The 17,808-nt window shown below is 38.7% G+C and overlaps 2 protein-coding genes across 4 annotated transcripts; both read right to left on the minus strand.

Annotated features, from left to right (window-relative positions):
* Positions 1 to 3,852: 3,852 nt before the first annotated feature.
* On the minus strand, positions 3,853 to 7,358 carry LOC104958674 (nuclear apoptosis-inducing factor 1). Of its 3 annotated transcripts, none has more exons than XM_010786439.1 (5): positions 7,309 to 7,358; positions 6,149 to 6,359; positions 5,489 to 5,905; positions 4,887 to 4,940; positions 3,853 to 4,806 (listed from the first exon to the last, which is right to left on the minus strand). In XM_010786439.1, the coding sequence occupies exons 2-5, from the start codon at positions 6,273 to 6,275 to the stop codon at positions 4,328 to 4,330; spliced, it is 1,077 nt and encodes a 358-aa protein (XP_010784741.1). In that variant the 5' UTR covers positions 6,276 to 6,359; positions 7,309 to 7,358; the 3' UTR covers positions 3,853 to 4,327. The 3 variants fall into 3 exon arrangements, with proteins under 3 accessions (XP_010784741.1, XP_010784739.1, XP_010784740.1); XM_010786437.1 differs by lacking the exon at positions 7,309 to 7,358 and adding an exon at positions 7,031 to 7,192; XM_010786438.1 differs by lacking the exon at positions 7,309 to 7,358 and adding an exon at positions 6,787 to 6,849.
* Positions 7,359 to 8,248: 890 nt separating this feature from the next.
* Positions 8,249 to 14,627, minus strand: LOC104958675 (calpain small subunit 1). The gene is made up of 11 exons (XM_010786440.1): positions 14,528 to 14,627; positions 13,484 to 13,540; positions 13,332 to 13,368; positions 13,149 to 13,241; positions 12,926 to 12,983; positions 12,166 to 12,230; positions 11,464 to 11,532; positions 10,869 to 10,947; positions 10,481 to 10,597; positions 10,329 to 10,387; positions 8,249 to 10,219 (listed from the first exon to the last, which is right to left on the minus strand). Exons 2-11 carry the CDS (start codon positions 13,528 to 13,530, stop codon positions 10,193 to 10,195), a joined length of 651 nt encoding a protein of 216 aa, XP_010784742.1. The 5' UTR covers positions 13,531 to 13,540; positions 14,528 to 14,627; the 3' UTR covers positions 8,249 to 10,192.
* Positions 14,628 to 17,808: the final 3,181 nt, after the last annotated feature.

Here is a 17,808-nt window from a genome sequence, read left to right on the forward strand (position 1 = left end):
AAAATGGTCATCACAAGGTTCTGTTTACGCTCCACTTTTAATTCGCCATCTAGTTTGTACTAGGCAAAAGGATAACAACTTCACATTTTTATCAGACGATACCGGATGACTGTGCAGGTCCCTCCATTAAGGAGGATGTTGTTCAATTACAGGCTGTTTTTTATATTATTCAGACGCAGCTCTCTGAGCTTAAGCTACTTTTAAATTTGGATAAAACTAAGGCAATGCCATTTTCAAAAGCTAAAAAGACACCAGAGACCACTTTGAATATTGCTACTACGCAAGGAAAAGTACTTGAAGTGGTTACCTGTTATAAATACCTAGGTATCTGGCTTGATGATTCTCTTACTTTTAAACTTCAGGTCATTCATCTGCTTAAAAAGCTGAGGGTTAGGCTAGGTTTCTTTTTCAGAAACAAGTCCTGTTTCTCGCTTGAGGCCAGGAAAAGGCTAGTGTCCTTTTTACCGGTGCTGGACTATGGGGATTTGAACTATATGAATGCACCTGCCCATTGCCTGATCAAGTTAGACGCCGCCTATCACAGCGCACTGAGATTTGTTGCTAACTGTAAAGCACTTACACATCACTGTACCCTGTATGCCAAGGCAGGTCTGCCTTCACTAACTGTACGGAGACTCAGTCATTGGTACACGTTCATATACAAAGCCATGCTGGGTAAACTACCACCTTACATCTGCTCACTGATATCATAGAGAGTCGCAAGTAGCTATTGCCTGAGATCCCAGGATGTGTTTTTATTTCATGTACCAAGTGCTAGGACTGTTTTAGGCACTAAAGCTTTTATGTGCGCAGCTCCTCTAGCATTATGTTGTATGTGTCCTTTTTGTTTTCTGTTACATGTGTAACCAATGTGCGGCAGGTCTCCCTTGTAAAAGAGATTGTTGATCTCAATGGGATTTTTTTCCTGGATAAATAAAAGCAACAAAGAAGAAAATAAATTGACAAACATTTAGTATAGTGTTTTTATTATATACAATCAGATTATTTCCTAGCATATGGACCAAACAAATCTACCTCTATAAGACATTGATCCTGTCAGAAACTCTCTCCACGTCCACATATATGACAAATCTGTTAGGCTTAGCCGCAGATCTATAATGACTCTTTTGTTGAGGCACAAAAGGAGGCATGATAAGGATTTAATCCCATCCAATCTGAGCGGCAGATCTGCCTTCCTTCCATCCTACCTTTCCTCTCCAGACTCATTCTGCTGCAGCTTCAGTGGCAGATGGTGGATGAAAGAGGAGGCTGGGAGGAGCAGGGGAATGAGAACAGGTGGGGGTGAAAACCGAAGAAAAAGAAAGGGCACAGGGGTCAACTGGGGCAATAGAAAGGGGGAGGAAACGTAAATATAGACTTGCAGAGGGAACGATCGATTGATGGATTTTTTCCTTTACATTGTGCCTCCCTAAATCTAGTTCTGTTTTTGCCAGATGTCGACCAACTTTGTAAAAACGGGAAAAAAAGTCTAGAATAAAGCTTGGAGAAAGTCAGACATTGGAGCAAAATATAACGGCTGAATTGGCCCTTTTGGAAAATATTTTTGTACAATCAAATTGGTCTCAATGTTGTTTCAATGTACTGTGATACGTTTCAATACAAATATTATCTGAGTTAGAGCTTTGTTTTCTTCTCATGTGGCATGCTTTTTCAACCACATGAATGCAACGTTTCAAGATGAATAGAACAGAGAAGATCAGCCTATACAGGAATGTAAAAACTCAATTTATTCAGTTACAGGTCACTTTCCAAGTAAACCGAACCGAGTTGTATTTTCATTTTAAAGACAGTAGACAACAGTTTTATTTGCACTCAGAGTGAATAATGCCCTTTCAGAGAAGCTTAAGTCTCAGGTTTAAGGGCTCCGTAAAGAACTGAAGGACCACAATGTGAATGCAGCTGCCTATTCAGTACCTCAGCCCCCCCAGACAGTCCCTAATGCTGCCCCCTGCCTTCCAGCTCTGAAGGAAGCCCCAGCAGACCCAAGCCCCCTCCCCTCCTGCTGCGGCACGCCGGGCTGGCCTCGGCAGCTGTTAGGCCAACTGAGGCAGGAGGGGCTGCAGGCAGACAATGCAATGTGACTGAACTCATTATGTGTGTGAGTGTGTGTGAGCGTGTGTCACTGACTCTCTTCCCCCTTTTACAATTTTGGGTCTTTTTACGTGTTAGTAATATATCCTGATGTGATAAACAGACAAATGCACTCCTTTGAGCACCAGTCAATCCTTAACTTAAATTCAGATTCAGAATACTTTAATGTCCATTAAAAGTACATATGGAAATTATGAATAGAAAGTTAAATCATACTTAATCTAGAGGGTCTTGAACATATGATCTTCAGTGATTGCAATATTAAAAGTCTTTTCTCTTGTTTCTTGCAAATGGAGCTGCTGTAAAAATGCAGGCTTGATCTGACAATGATGAAAGTATGTTTGCATCATACTGTACACAGGAAAACCAAATACCCATGGAAAAGTGACTTAATAAAATAAGCCAAACGCCAAGGATACTCATGCAAACCTCTGAAAAGGTATTTTGATTACATATAGTATTGTTGCAAAATACATTGTTGAGAAGAGCAAACTCTGGATATGGTTCATGGTGTGTATCATCACCACTGACAGCAACAGAGCCCCCTGCTGACAGGTCTGTGAACCTGCAACACTGGATGGACATCAGTGTCTGTTGGACCTTCATCTAACAACAGTGTCAACATGTGTCTCAGTAAAGGAAGATCAAATATACTGCAATGTTGCATACATCTGGTGGTATTCTGCCACTTTCTTATTATTAATACATCCTATAATAGTCCATACTCAAATATGTATGTTTATATGTTCATTCTAATTATCAACAGTTTACCTTGCCGTGATATCTTGTTTTATGAGTTACAATATAACTTTATTTTTGTATTACTTTTTTTGTTAACCTCATGTGAATCTGTGCTGTCCTGTTTTTCACTCTCGCTCTGTTGCTGCTTTCCCACCACACTTTAAACTCCTGAATTTCCCCACGGGGTTAATAAAGTTCCATCTTATCTTATCTTAATAAGACCAAAATCAACAACTGTCTTAATTATTTCCAATCATATTGTGTAGTAAAGCCTATTATTGAAGTAAATAAAATATATACATACGAGTACTTTTTTTTTTTTTAAACAAGGCTCAGTATTTCCCTTAATAAAGTGGGCACTGTAGGTATCAGAAAAGGTTAGTGAAAAAGGAGAGATGGCACATTTGTTAGGGACTATTTTCAGAAGCGGATTAATACATTCTGTGCTCTAAAAGATATAAATTTAACATGGCTTGCTGATTCTTAATAGTTTTTGCACGATACATACTGTATATATAATAATATAATAACTATATAATAATATAGTTATACGGCACAGAGGAATAAGATACATCATGATTTTGATACAGAGGTAATACTTGTTAGTATCAATACAATGTTGGTTTTGGTCTTTTCTGAGGAAATATTTTGAATATATTTCAATTCTTTATTCTGTACGGTCTTTTTGTAATGTGTATTACAAATGTTCTGTTTGTACATATGTAAGACATCCTTCATCATTTCTAATTTAATATAACTTGAAATATACCATCATTGAAGACGGGAGAGTGCAGATCTTAACAGAGATGGATTAACACATTCAGATCACTGGATCTATGTCCACTACTAGAGCACCTTATATAGTCACAGGAAGGAATATTACTTCTGTTGTTTCAATAAATCAGAGGTTTATTTAACATTTAAAAAGAAACCTCTTGAAACTTTTCATATTCAAGTGTTGATGTTTGGAATGTAAAAAAAAAGTAAATCAGACAATGACAACTTATTCAGTTCCATGTATTTAAAAAATATCTAACACCTTGTTAAGCTTTCAGACATACAGACCATATAATGGTCAGGTGCGGAAATCCACTGACCATTACAGTTCCTGTGATCATCTCCAGACATTGATGCAACTACAACTTATCCAATAACATAAAACAAAATTAAAAGATCTTTGCAAGTCATTGCTAAAGCATATCGAGGCTTTAAATGTGGTGTAGGCTTGCTCAGTAGCAAAAGGGGAAACTAAAATCTTCTTTCTTTATCGATGTACAATGTAACCCCACAGACAGTAATTCCATCAATAAAATGTTTCTAATAATACAATTTTTAAAACTTACAACAAAGAACCTGTTGAGTACTATCAAAAAGTACAGCAACCAGCGGTGGAGTCCAGAGGAACTCAAATGTTCCTGCACCTGAAGGCCATGTATGTAGTCATACAACAACATCTCTGTTTAAAACTTTTTTGCTATAATGCTGGCCGTCCATTCAGTTTGTCATGCATAAGAGAAATAGCTCCGCCTGTAAAGTCTCTGAGAACCTGTACCGTCTCCCTCTGGAGCTGCAGCGACTCACGCACAAACTCCTGCTGAGTCTCTGCCAGCTGCTGCACCGACTCGGACAGAAGCTCCAGGGAGCGTGAAACCGTCTCCAGCAGGATGTTGGTGGCATGCTGCTCTTCAAGGCTCAGTGATGCATTGTGTAGCATGTTGTCTCTCATGTTCTGCGAGGGCTGACCTGGCAGTGGAAGCGTAGGGGTTGTTGCTGCTGCTGCTGCTGCTGCTGCTGCTGCTGCTGCTGCTGCTGCTGCTGGGCCGGAAGACGATGTCGGAGGTGGTCCTTGTTTTTGGATGCCATTGTTTCCTTGGTGAATCTCTGTTGGTTTTGTGGAAGGAAGCATATCTTCCCTTTGGTCGTCATCTGAGTCTCCTAATGCAGCGTCAACATCTTGAAGTAAAGAGAAAAGGCTTGTCAGTTCTTTCTTATTCTGAAAAAACCTAAATCTGTACTTCAAAGAAGAAACTCACCTTCTGTTGCAGGAATCTCATACTGCACATCATAGGCAGTTTGTGAAGAGTCCTCTGCAACATTCAAAGCATTTTAATGAAACAGTTTGAATGCATTTCTCAACAGGAACTTATTTAAGGGGACCCATTTTACTCATGTTCAGGTTCATATTGGTATTTTGTGCCTGTACTGTTACATGTCTCCTTGCTTTAATGTTCAAAAAGCACTTTATCTTTCTCATACTGCCTGTGCTGCAGCACCTCTTTTCAACCTCTGTCTGAAACCATAGCCCAGTCTGCTCTGATTGGTTAGCTGGCCGGCTAAAAATTCCAACAATTTGCTTGTGTGTCTGTTTCACTTTATGATTTATCTATATGCCACATATTTGTATCCAGTGAGAAAATGCATCCTATTTGCCTTTGAGAAGAGGGTGAAGTGGATTTGCTCTGAATAATTTGGTGTGTGGATTATGTAGACATATGAACTTGCTCTGCTGGAACTGATATCTCCGCGACCAGACTCGGATAAGAGGTAGAATATGGATGGATAGATGAACTTCCCTGATGTTTGGAATTAACTGAAGGTGAGTAAATAGTGACATATGATTGTTTCTGACACTTACTCATTGTGTAGGACATTGGTGGGGGCATAGATGCCCCGTCCAACCCGCCATTAGGAGAACTCTGCATTCCAATAATGTCCTCCTCTTCCATTTCTTCTTCCTCCTCTGGCACATCGTCATCTCCCAGAGGGCCAAAGTCCCCGGAGCTCTGGTCTGCCTCGTCCATCTCCAGAATCTGGAGCACTATTTTTTCCGTCTGATTAAGGTCTCGGGAGAGTCGAGAGTTGAGGCCTCTGTTGGGCACTATCCCTGACCGCATGGCACCCACTTTCCGCTTCGTGTCACATTTTAGATCGGACCATTTCTTGATGACCTCGATGATCTCACGTTGGCACTCCCCGATCTCATTCACACGGGCAGTAATCTCTGCCCATGTGCGCTTCTTTATGTCTGTTGGTACACCACGATTGAATTTGCCTTTGGGGAACAAAACAAAATGACCCTAAGCACTTGCCTTAAAATGATATTGCGTCAGTGATCAGATCTCATTAACATTGTATTTCTCACAGCTTCACTGTAATGTTGACTTTTATATGACTTAACCATTGTATTGGTTACTTGGTTTAATGTTTTTGATTAACAAGCTACTAGCCAATCATCTCATTTCCAGGTACTCAGACCTCAGTGTTATTCTTTCATCTGAATGAAATACGCACTTACCCACAACAACCATACGATGCTTCCTCACTTCGTCCAGCAGTATGTGGACTTCACTGAAAGAGAAGCGAGCTTTTCTTTTCTTGAAGCGAATAAAACTGTCTTGGTTGAAGAATATTGGTGAAGACATCCTCCCCACACAGTGTCAATTGGTGTCCAGCTACTGTGTAGTCTCTGCTGTGCTTCCACTTCTCCTGCTGTCTGATGACAGTTACTGTAACAACAAAAAGCATGGGAGTGTTAATTATGTGATGTATATGAACGTGCTCATGTGTCACAAATATATTGATTCTTAAACTATACTTGCATTTATAAGGTTAGTAATATCGCTCAGTGTCAGCGTTACACTTGTTCGTGCTTAACAGCTTAGCAATAACCGTCCATGCAGATGTATTGAGTTGATCAATATAGATAATACATTAAAATTATCAACACTTTTACTGAAACGAACTTGAATACATATGTCTAAGTGGTCTAATATCGTTAAACAGGAAATGGAGCAAGTTCTGCGCGATGACAACAATGTATGTCTGCTAGCCGTGAGAGTGAATGGACAATGGACGATGCTATCGACGCTTAACACACGGGACAGCCTAGTTAGCAAAAGAGCACTCGTAATTCGCATTACACACATATAATACCTTGATTGCCACATTTCCATGATTATTTTTGAACGAGTATCGGTTATTAAATGTCTCTTATATAGTGCAACTTGCACTTAATACAACACATAGCACACACTAGGTTAGCTCTCTCTGCAGCAGGATAAGGTTAGCTAACGCAACACAAGACTCACAAATGACTAATAAAGCGACAACCTGACGTTTCCTGACTTCCAGACGAATACCTTAATGCCAAACATAGTTATTGAAATGGTGAACATACCCAAAAGTCAAAGAAGTTGGGGTTTGGTCCAGAAACGTAATGATAAACTTCCCTATCTTCAAGATAGCTAATGTCAAGCTAGCCAGAATGCAGCTAACGCTCCTCAAAAGATGTCCGGTTACCCTCAGGTAATAGCTATCTAAAGGCGCTGGCTAAAACAAGTATTGATGAACACATTGATCTTAGTATGGATATAGTTCATGTCGTGTAGGTGTTGTAAACATTTAAGTCTAACAATAACGATATATCTAGCAAATTTGCTAATTGAGTTCACTTACTTTTGTTTCTTAAACATTTCCCGTTGTGACAATGCTTTTATTTTGAAGGAGCCCGCCTTATCTGGTTACGTTGGCTGTCTTGACCATAGACTGTATGGTCTTCTTGACACACACATTCACGCACACACACGCACGCAAACGCACTTTCAAAGCATTTTAGGAATCAGATAGACTACAAGCCTGGAAGAAAAACATTACGGTTGGATGGATAGATAGCTACAAATAGTATTGTAAACATAGCTAAGAACAAAAGTACTGTTCTTAAGTACAATTTTTAGAGACTTGTAGTAAGTAGTATTTCGAATGTTTGCTACTTTGTACTTTTCACTACATTTCAGAGGTAAATAGTGTAGTATAAGTATGTATTACTAAATTTCTTAATATCTTAAATTACTTTACAGATTTGGATGAATGATGTGAAATATAATCAAGTCTTGAATCAGACTTTAGTTCCACCTGGAGTAAATTCACAAGCTACCCTGCAGTATACAACGTCATTATAACTAGATGCACCTTCATCAGCTTTGAGAACACTTTAATGATCAATAATTATAATCAAAACATATAATATAATACTCTGAAATGGACCAATCTGCATAATCAGTACTTCTTTTGATGCAAATACTTTTCTACTTTTACTTGAGTAACATTTTTGAATGCAGAACTTTTACTTGTAACAGAATATTCCTACACTCTGGTACTACTTCTTCCACCTCTGGCTACGAAATATCAGACCCGCCATTGAAGCACTCCTTTGAGCAAACTGTCAACGCAAAAATATTGGCTTTAACTCAATAATTGAGCAAACAAATATTGTTTTGGTAAAACTTTCAATTCAAAATACTGTCACTGTCAATCAGCTGGGCCAGAACAGATCCCCCAATTTAACCATAATGACATTCAATACATGACTGACTAATGATTCAAAGAACAACACACATTCAACATACCATTATTCCAAATATGGCAGAGATTTATTTCACAAAGCATTATTAATAACAGTTTAATGACTGTGGCTAACTACATGTTTAAAAACATTTAATATTGGCATCTTTGCTATTGGCTGCATGCATTAGAGGCATAAACATGATATATATTTTTTTATTTTTTTATTTTAATTTACAGATTGTGCTGGTATTATTTGGTGCAGGCAATTTGAATAAGTACACAGTACAGTGATAACTAATAGTTAGTGGACCATAGAGAAAGCCATGGCCAAGTTGTACTACCAGCATTACACATTACATTTTAAATATGAATTGCCCAACAAAACATTGTCTCTTGAGTTGTTGTTACAAATTACTAAAGGTCCCTGACCCATGTGTGAGTGTACAAATTATAAAACCCTGATCTGTTTGAATTAGGCTGCCGTGCAAGAGTACCATACTTCACATATCAACCTTAAGTTGTTTGATTTTGTCTCATATTGTTGTTTTTGAAGAAGAATCTCCTGTCAATGGGGTTGGGGCTGGTTTCACAAAGATCATTTCATTGTGGTCTAATAAACAGTTGGACTGACGGCCATTTCTATACACTCCTGTGTTGTTGCTCCAATTAGAAAGGGACAACTGCACCCTATGATCTTTATGAGTAAATGGGAGTTGGTGACCTCAAGTGATTCTCAGAATAGCTCCATCCTACTTCAACCTGTTTAGAGGTCTACTCAGCCACAATAACTGAACATAGGTTTATTCCCTGTTTGAACTTTAAGTGGCATTATAGGTGTTAGCAGAGGTGTCATGAGCTACAAGTGCTGTGTTAGCACATTGCACAGCGGCAGACATTAGCTAGCCAGTGAACACAGAGACTTGCATGCATGCGGAAACTAACTCAGTAAACAAAGCACAGAGACACTAGGATTTCAACACTGAGTGGAGTGACCTCATTCTCTGCCCAGGTAGACAAAACTATACACTATCTTTACATAGCTAGTAGTCGTTTGCAGCTCTGAATGATTTATGGTTTGCCATAATAAACTTAAAGGCCCTGCACATCCTCACAGATGTTTTCACTTAGTGTGAAGGGTTGGGTAGTCCTCTGTTCTGGGTGAAATTGGTTGGAGCTTTTTCTTAGAATTGTCTCTGACGTCACAAAGCTTCATGCAGTGATATTAACGCTAAGTGTAAAAAAAACAGCAGAGATGAAGATGCCAATTGAGCAGTCTATACACACCCAGACTGTTCTTACAGGGATATTATCTGGGAAAGATGGAAACTTCTTTGTAGGTGGTCGTTGAAACAAAAAACATGGCCAAATAAGTCACAGCTTAGGATGCAAGGCCATTTTATCCCAGCAATTTAGCATTTGACAGGCTCAAAATAAAACGAGTGTTACAGATCCTTTTAAAGCTGCGTTCCTACTGTATGGAACGGCTACAACAATCCTTTCAACAGCAACCGCACAGAGGACCGTCTACACTATGCCAATTGTAAAGGACACGATGCACCTTTGATGATTCTCCCTGACAGATAAGTGGTCTGCAGCATTTTAACACCGCTTGGAATCTTGGCTGAGGTGCTGATAAAAAGAAATACCATGAACCAGGTACTATCCACTGCTGATCAAAATGGAAAACCAAAACCGAGCAAGTTGAGCCATAGCACGCAGTGGAACGCAGCATAACATACACTATGTAAAACTAATACCAACTCTCGGTTGCAGTAACAATACAAATACTGGCAAATTCTGTCTTTTGAATGTATAATGGGACAGTGAACACAACACTTGCATGCCATTAACATTCAAAGGACACCTGTGCAGGGGGGGGGGGGTTTCTGAGAAAGAAAAAAAACAGGTTAGTAGGGATGGTTTCGAAAATGTGTTGTACTGTGTAGAAGGAAAAAAAAGTGGTTCCATAAAACAAGCAGGAGAGCGGCATCTGGACTCAAGAGTACATGGTCAACTGAAGCCACTGAAAAGACACAAGAGAGAAGGGCTTTAACAATGAATGATTACCATCAACACAATCAAATGTTTTAAAAAATGTAGACTCCAGTCAAAATAATTTAAAATGTGTTTACCTCTTGAACATTGACTTTGATTGTCCCACTGTTATCTTTATCCAGGGTTTTGAAGGCACCTGAATCAGAACAGTTGTTAGGCATCTTCAGTCAGTGAGTCTTATCACACAGAAAAAGCTGCATAACCAATAAATTAATTAATTTAAGCTTACGGCACATGGCATCCAGCCTCACAAGGCAGCCAATGTAGTTGTCAAAATCCATGTTCCCACCTTCATCGCTGTATCTGCGAATGATCATGTTGAACAGGTAGTCGTTGAGGGGGAAGCCTGAGAAAGTGATGAACAGATGAAACGTTAACTATTATTCTGAAAAAGTTTTACATAGGTTTCTGTCCTATGAAACGACTATGCAAATAATTTTCTGTTTCTAACAAGCACAGCCACATGACTGTTGACAGTCAATCTAAAAGGTCTTGTTAATTCTTAATGCATCCAAGATGACCGTTTTACATGTGGCTTCTATCACTGGTATTGATAATGTAAGTAACTATGCAAAAGGGGAAACATTTTTTAAATAAATGTAAAAAAGGAAATTCACCTGCAGCTGTGAAAGCGCTGGGCAACTCATCTGCACCGATGACACCGGAGCCATCTGCGTCATAGGACTTGTACACGCCCTAAACAATTACAGTACAAAAGTATTTAGAGCATATAAGCCATGAAAGATTCCTAGGAAGTTGATTCACAACCTCAAGACCAGTAACAATTATTTCTCTGTAACAACCTGAATGGCTGTCAATATGGAGGTATATGGTCTGCATTTATACGGTTCTTTTCTAGTCTTTCAACCACTCAAAGTATTTATTCAACACATTCATACAATATAAAGTGCCAGTTGCTCACCAGGAGCGATAAACATCTCACACTCAAGAGTCTTTTAAATGGACACTTCAACATGTTGACTGCAGGGTTTGGGGAATCAAACCAGCAGCCTTCTGGTTGGTGGACAACAACTCTACCACCTAAGCCAAAGTTCTAAGATCAATAAACAGCTGATACTGTATATAAATTGTTTTAAAATATAGTTTCTAATGTGTTCACCGTTCCTTGAGATGTTTCAACACTGATCACGGTAAAGTTACTGTTCAGAAACATAAGGGATAGTACAAATGAAATGGGTCTGCTGTACTTGCCTGCCATTTCTTGACATTGTTCCAGAGGTGTTTGAATTCATGAAAGCCGAGTTTTCCAGTGCTGTCACTCTGAAACAGCATTAAGGACAACAGAAACGTTTTTCTTCTTTGGCTCCAGCTTAGCCAAACAGTGGCACTACGTGTGGACATGCTATATTTGCACTAGGCGTGTATTCATGTAGTATACATTTCACAGTAGGGAGAGAATATTAACTTTTTTCTATTACATATTTGCAGGTGAGGTTTACTCTACAAATAAAATGGATCACTTATTCACCTTTACACAGTCATATTAGTTGCAATTTATATTGGTTATATTGGTTTGCAAAATCTTAAAAAACAAGGTCCTGTGAAAAATGGTAGTGTATGCTTTCATTTGAAAATCTTAAAAAACATTTTAATGAGTATTACATACCTGAACTCTGTAAAGAACATCCATCTGTTTGCATCTTGCAAATTATTTATCTGTATATCATATTCCATTTACTTTACATTTCTTTTGTTTTATTTGTTTATGTTCTATACATTTATGTTACATTGTTGGAGGAGCCTGTGACTTTAGTTGTTCATTGCCATATGTACACTGTAGCTACTGAACACATGACAACAAAGCCTTGAATCTTGAAATCTTGAATCTCTCCTTTATACTCTGCCATCTATGTCAACAGAACACACAAAGCCCACATATGAAATAAAGGATACATCCATGACGGCCACCATGCTTCTACACGACTCAATACTGAAACCATCCGTCTTCAGGTCTCCATCTAAAATAGGATAAAACATGCATTCACCATGTGGTAAATCTCTTATAAAGACACATAACGTTTGTAAATGACAGAATGACAGAGAACAAAGAGCTACAAGGAATACACAAATGGATTTGTAGGAGAAGGACTCTGAGGCCCCGGCCACACGAGGACGCATACGGCTAAACGCATAGGATTAACGCAAACGCAAAAAAGCTTCCGTCCACACGCAATGTTCACCGGATAGGGTCTGTCGCCATGAGACAGCTCCGTTTAGCTCCAACCGCTGGAGAAGCTGCAGTACATATGCAGGAGCCTGTACGTGGCGCTGTAACTTCCTCCACAAAAGCAGTGAAGAAGCATGGTTGTCATGGTTGCCCTTCTGTTTATTCTCCGCGGTGGGGGCCGAGGGAACCGGGCAGAGTTTTTCGCCAGTCAACGTGTATTAAAGTTATTTATTGAGCTTTAAAACAAATGAATAACGAATCTATATAATATAATAATAAAATACACGGAGCCTCTCTTTTTCCTCCCTCTCTTCTGACAGCGTCAGTGTCTGTCTCATGCAGCAGCTGATCCAGTAATGAGTGACCCGACAGTAAAAATAAACATATTTATAACTAGTTCTATATGACGGTCTATATGACACTAAACAGTAACGCAAACGACCGTTTTCGTCCTCGTGTGGCCGGGGCCTGAATGACATGTCTTACGTTTTGAAATGATTCTGTTCATGATGTTCATCAGCTCACATGGGCTTACTTCCATGTCCTATATGACAAATATTAAACAACATTACAAAGGCAGCAGAAACCTGTACATACACACATTTTGATGTTCTTCTCCAATTAATTGAATACTGTGTATATCTGAGTGTGAACTGCAGAAAACAACAGAAATTCTAAGAGAAGTGCAGGTAACCCTTATAACACTCACTTCTCCAGCAAGCTGCTGGAAGACTCGGCGGAACTGCTTCTCCTCATCGTTCTCGTGCTGCTCTGCATATACAGCAGGCCTGCGGGGGGGAGGCTGCGGGGGGAGGCACAGATACCATTACAATCAGAGTAAGCAGAACAGTGATGTCTACAAAGAGCTGGTAATGTAAAGCCTGTCACTCACAGGTTCAGAGGGGATGAACTGGGCTGGGTCGATGTTGCTACAAACACAGGGTTCAAAAACGGAAAAACACAGGGTTCAAAAACAGAAAAACACATTTAGCTACAACAGTCTCTTTTTGGCTTGAAAAGGATAGACTTTGTGCAGATACTCACCTGACAACATCAATGACGCCACTGAGAAACTTTTTGGCAAAATTCATCTTCGGTCAACTGTAAATGCAAAATCAGTTAATTGTATGTCACTTTGGCTGAAAGCGTCAGCTCAATGCAAAGTAATGTTATTAAGATAAGATCAACTTTACTGATCCCCCTCGGGGGAATTCAGTTGTTAAAGCAGGAATGTGATTAAGACACAGGATAGGACAGGTAAGAATTCACACAAGGATAATAAGAATTCAAAAATAAGGAATGTAAGTTACAGTAAATATCAGAATAAAATTAATAGAATTAGGTAAAACTGTTCACATATAGGCCTATACATAAATGGATAATTATGAATACACAATTCAACACGGGGGGGATCATGGAATAATGCACGTGTATGTGCATAATTACAATCAAATAATTAGAAATGATGGCAACGAGTCATAAAGCAGGAGTAGATGGAATACCAAAAACTGCACAGTATAAATTAAATAATATATTGTTAATGTCAACCTCTACAAAGAAACACTGATTTTAAACGCGGAACTGGTTAAACTTGTTACCCTCAGGCGATGGCATGTCCTGTGTGTTCCTCGATCCCCGTGTAATTATTACTGGCACACTCTCTAACGCTACCCTTCTAAAATGTTTCCTGTTATGGAATTGTATTGCCGCACCCAGATTGCGAAAGTTAACGTGCATAACTCCACAGAATATGGAGCTAACGTTAAAGTGGGTTAGCATTTAGACATTAGCATTGTCCTATTTGCTTATATTACTAAACCACTCGCTAATTAAACATTGTGTTATGGTAAACCGTGCAACCTGTTTCTTAACAGTTTGGATAGAACGCAGCAAGGATGGCCTGTAAGGATGCTAACGCTAGCTAACTTACCCGTGAGCTAACTATCATTAAGCTAATTTAGATGGTAGATAGGGCATCAGCAAAGCATTCAACAAAACATGGAATTATAGTGTTTAACAATGGTATCATCTCACATTAGTTAGAAGGTTAACGGTCATTTAAAACTGGAAGTTTATATTTAACCTTACCGTAAGGAGACAGCTTCCCTGTAAAGTTGATAGCAGGATATTGTTGGGCTAAATAAACTCAGCTGGCAGCACGGACACGCCCCCAGCACAGCGCGTCAGAGAGGAGGGGCAGGTTTCAGTGAATAAAACAAACGGGTGGACACATCGTTTCATTATAGTAGTATGTCTGTCAGTCTGTCTGTCTGTCTGTCTGTCCGTCTGTCTGTCTGTCTGTCTGTCTGTCTGTCTGTCTGTGTGTCTGTCTGTCTGTTAAATACAGCTTCAACCTGTATGTAAACAGGCTAAAAAAACAAAAAAATAATACATTGCTATAGAATTCAATTGGGCTATAAACTCAAAATTAAAACCCTTGTTTAGGGGTTGTCAAATAAGCTTTTACATTCCAATGCTGTTAGTGCTCAAATGTAATTAATTAATAAAGTCTTTACATGAATATGTTCTGTGAAAGATGATGTCACTTTTCATTGCGTCATAATCTTTGATGTATTTCTTCTTTCTCTATTTATATATTTTGTATTTATTTTAGTGTGGCGTAAAATCTTTATAGCACGTTCGTTCCTTCCATTTGGCTGGATGTCATTAGAATAAAAAAAAAATGGCGAAAATATTGATGAATTAACATATTTAAAAATGACTTTCCTTTTGTTATTCCACATCAGAATGTCCTGATTTATTTCAGCTAAACATTTAATTGAAGAACAGGAGCAATTGCAACGACAGGCAGCAAACACAGGAGGTAAAGCGGACGTCATCAACCAATCAGTAGTTTGGTGGGTCAACTCCGGGCCCTGCAGTCTGGATTTCATTGTGTCCTTGGACACGTTTATGTCGCTAAGACTAGAAAAGTGCTAGAGGAAAATTGCAGTCCCTGGTTCGATCTGCATCTCATTTCCCCATCTTTGTGTTCTAATATTTCAGAACTGACGACTTATTAATTAATTATTAGCTAATTAATTAAGCACAGACATGTTAATAAAATGAAAAAAAAGCCACAAAACTATGCAGTTTTTTTCTTCAAACACTGGCACAAAGATCAAAGGTCAACTCCAAATAACTTACACAGTCTTCTTCCTTTTTGATCAAGCTGCTTCTAAAACCAGCAGGTGGAGTAAGAGAGCATGTGACAGAGCTGAGTTATAGCATTTTTGCAACATTTTACTGTATATTCAGCATTTAGCAAAAGAAAGGTAGGCTATAAGTAATTTACATAAATCTAAGTCTGTCTAACATTAGCTCAATGAAGCCATGGCTGATGTCACTGGTTTCCTGAAGTGAACCACTTCATCTGCACTGCTGTATTTCAACAAGGCTTATAAAACCGTCTCTGCCTGATGTTTTTGACTCAAATTGAGGCTTTCTTTTAAAGAAATTGCAATTTTTTATCATGACAGGGTTCTCGTAAGCCTTCAATATTTGTTTTCATGAATCAGTTTGAAAGAGGATCCTAGACACAAATTCTTATAACATATGAACAATTTGAGAAACTACATTCTAATACTGCTGAAAGAAAATATCAATAATTCACTGATATATTCACTGATTTCCCCTGAAATATGGACAGTTGTCAAAAAAGCGATGTATCTAGTGATTATTCTGAGTCTCTGACACTTTGACAGTTGAGTCTCTTTTTTTCTGACTTGAACACATCTCAATGGTCTCAGAGCTGCGCTGTTTTTATCAGAAGCTACATCTCCTCTTAATCCCTCGTGGCCAGCACTATCTGTGTTTCCTTGACAGTGACTTCAGTCTCAGTACTAGGCTGTCCTCCTATCTCACACACAGAACAAGGATTCATGAATACAACTGCAACATGTCCATGAATAACATGTCAAATCGTATTTGTTCTAACTTTTTCCCGCCCTTAAAAGCTCTTTTCTGTAAACATTTCTTAGGACAGTTACATCTATGGCAGTGACCATAAATATTATTCAGTTTTATTTCCTTGACTTCTACTATAATCTTCCTCCAATTAAATATTCTTTACCTGCTGACACGTGCTCTGCCAAACTCTATGCTTGATTTTCAAAAATCCTTTTTGCTGCAGTGTTTCAATACATCACGTTGATATTTAAGATGTGATAATGTATGATCTGCAGTGCAGAAACACTGATGTCTGTCCTTCAGATCCCACTCCAGCTAAAATTACTCCATCCATGAAATAGAGGTATCCATGGTTACATCAGGAGCCATGTTAAAGGGTGCCACAGTGTATCTCTATTCTCTGGCAGTCCCCACCTTTTTCCTCATTCATCATTTGTAAGAAATCACATTGCGACCTCAAGGTTTCCGACAGCTACGATCTGGTTTTGCAAATGAGATTTGCAGTGAATAATTCTAATAACATTGATGAAGATAGAATGGCTATTAAATGTCTCTGAATTATGTATGCAAACCATATTACATCTGCAGTTACCTGTGAGGATTGCAGGGAGGGAAATGCAGAGCTTATATTTCAGTGCTACCAAGGCTGCAGGTTGGAATATTGTATAGGAGCCTCCCCAGCACCACATATTTGCAGTCTTCAGAACTACTTGTTACCTTGACAACGCACATTTATCATTCAAGCCCATTGCTACCCTGTCTCACAGCAGGAATCAAAATGTGCCTTAAATGTTTACTGCAGCAGGATTTTACACCTACATTTAACATAGAATTGAGGGGTTAGATGGGCTGAGATTGTAAATTATGTTAAAGCATCTGAATGTTGCAAAAAGTGCTCTTTAAATACACTCCATCTACCATTTCACATGTGCAGGAAATTATTTCATTCCGTCGTTGCATAAACGACAATGCAGGTGGATTTGAACACCTTTAAAATGGGATGGAGGTGCTTTGGATCTAAAGTGTTGAACAAAATGACGATGGTTTGAGCAGATACTGGATGATACACTTAAAAAAGAAGACATAATAAATACTGAAAATGCTGTTGGTTTTCATAGTTTTTCAACCATGTACACATCGAAAGTATTCATAGTTTATTTAAATAGAGGGTTGTATTAAGAATTTTTAAAACATTTAGTTCATAAGCTCAAACCTTTTTCTTTACAGGGAGTTTTTCACATGTGTTAACCTCTAATTTCAGGTCACTTTATGCATTTATGGTCCGACATTTATTTTGGCATAGGCCGGGGCCCGAATAGTTTCCTAACACAGAGTAAAACACTGCCGAGAATGGAATTCTTGTGAAAGGTACTCAAATCTGAACAAAGGAATACTATAATTTTGACTGTAATGTATAAGCGCCTCTATCAGGCTCCACAATAAAGGCTTAACCCCTCATT

Source organism: Notothenia coriiceps, unplaced genomic scaffold, assembly GCF_000735185.1.
Source record: "Notothenia coriiceps isolate Sejong01 unplaced genomic scaffold, NC01 NC01_scaffold00029184, whole genome shotgun sequence".
Lineage (NCBI taxonomy): Eukaryota > Metazoa > Chordata > Actinopteri > Perciformes > Nototheniidae > Notothenia > Notothenia coriiceps.

Bases quoted from the DNA above. Each gene is read 5' to 3' on its own strand.
- LOC104958674 (XM_010786439.1), bottom strand. From the start codon at position 6,275: ATGTCTTCACCAATATTCTTCAACCAAGACAGTTTTATTCGCTTCAAG. The intron at 5,906-6,148 runs GTAAGTGCGTAT...TGTTCCCCAAAG, and splicing joins GCATCGTATGGTTGTTGTGG to GCAAATTCAATCGTGGTGTA. The intron at 4,941-5,488 runs GTAAGTGTCAGA...TGAATGTTGCAG, and splicing joins ACCAATGTCCTACACAATGA to AGGACTCTTCACAAACTGCC.
- LOC104958675 (XM_010786440.1), bottom strand. From the start codon at position 13,530: ATGAATTTTGCCAAAAAGTTTCTCAGTGGCGTCATTGATGTTGTCAG. The intron at 13,369-13,483 runs GTGAGTATCTGC...CTGTGTTTGTAG, and splicing joins GGCGTCATTGATGTTGTCAG to CAACATCGACCCAGCCCAGT. The intron at 12,231-12,925 runs GTAAGACATGTC...ATCCTATTTTAG, and splicing joins GAACAGAATCATTTCAAAAC to ATGGAGACCTGAAGACGGAT.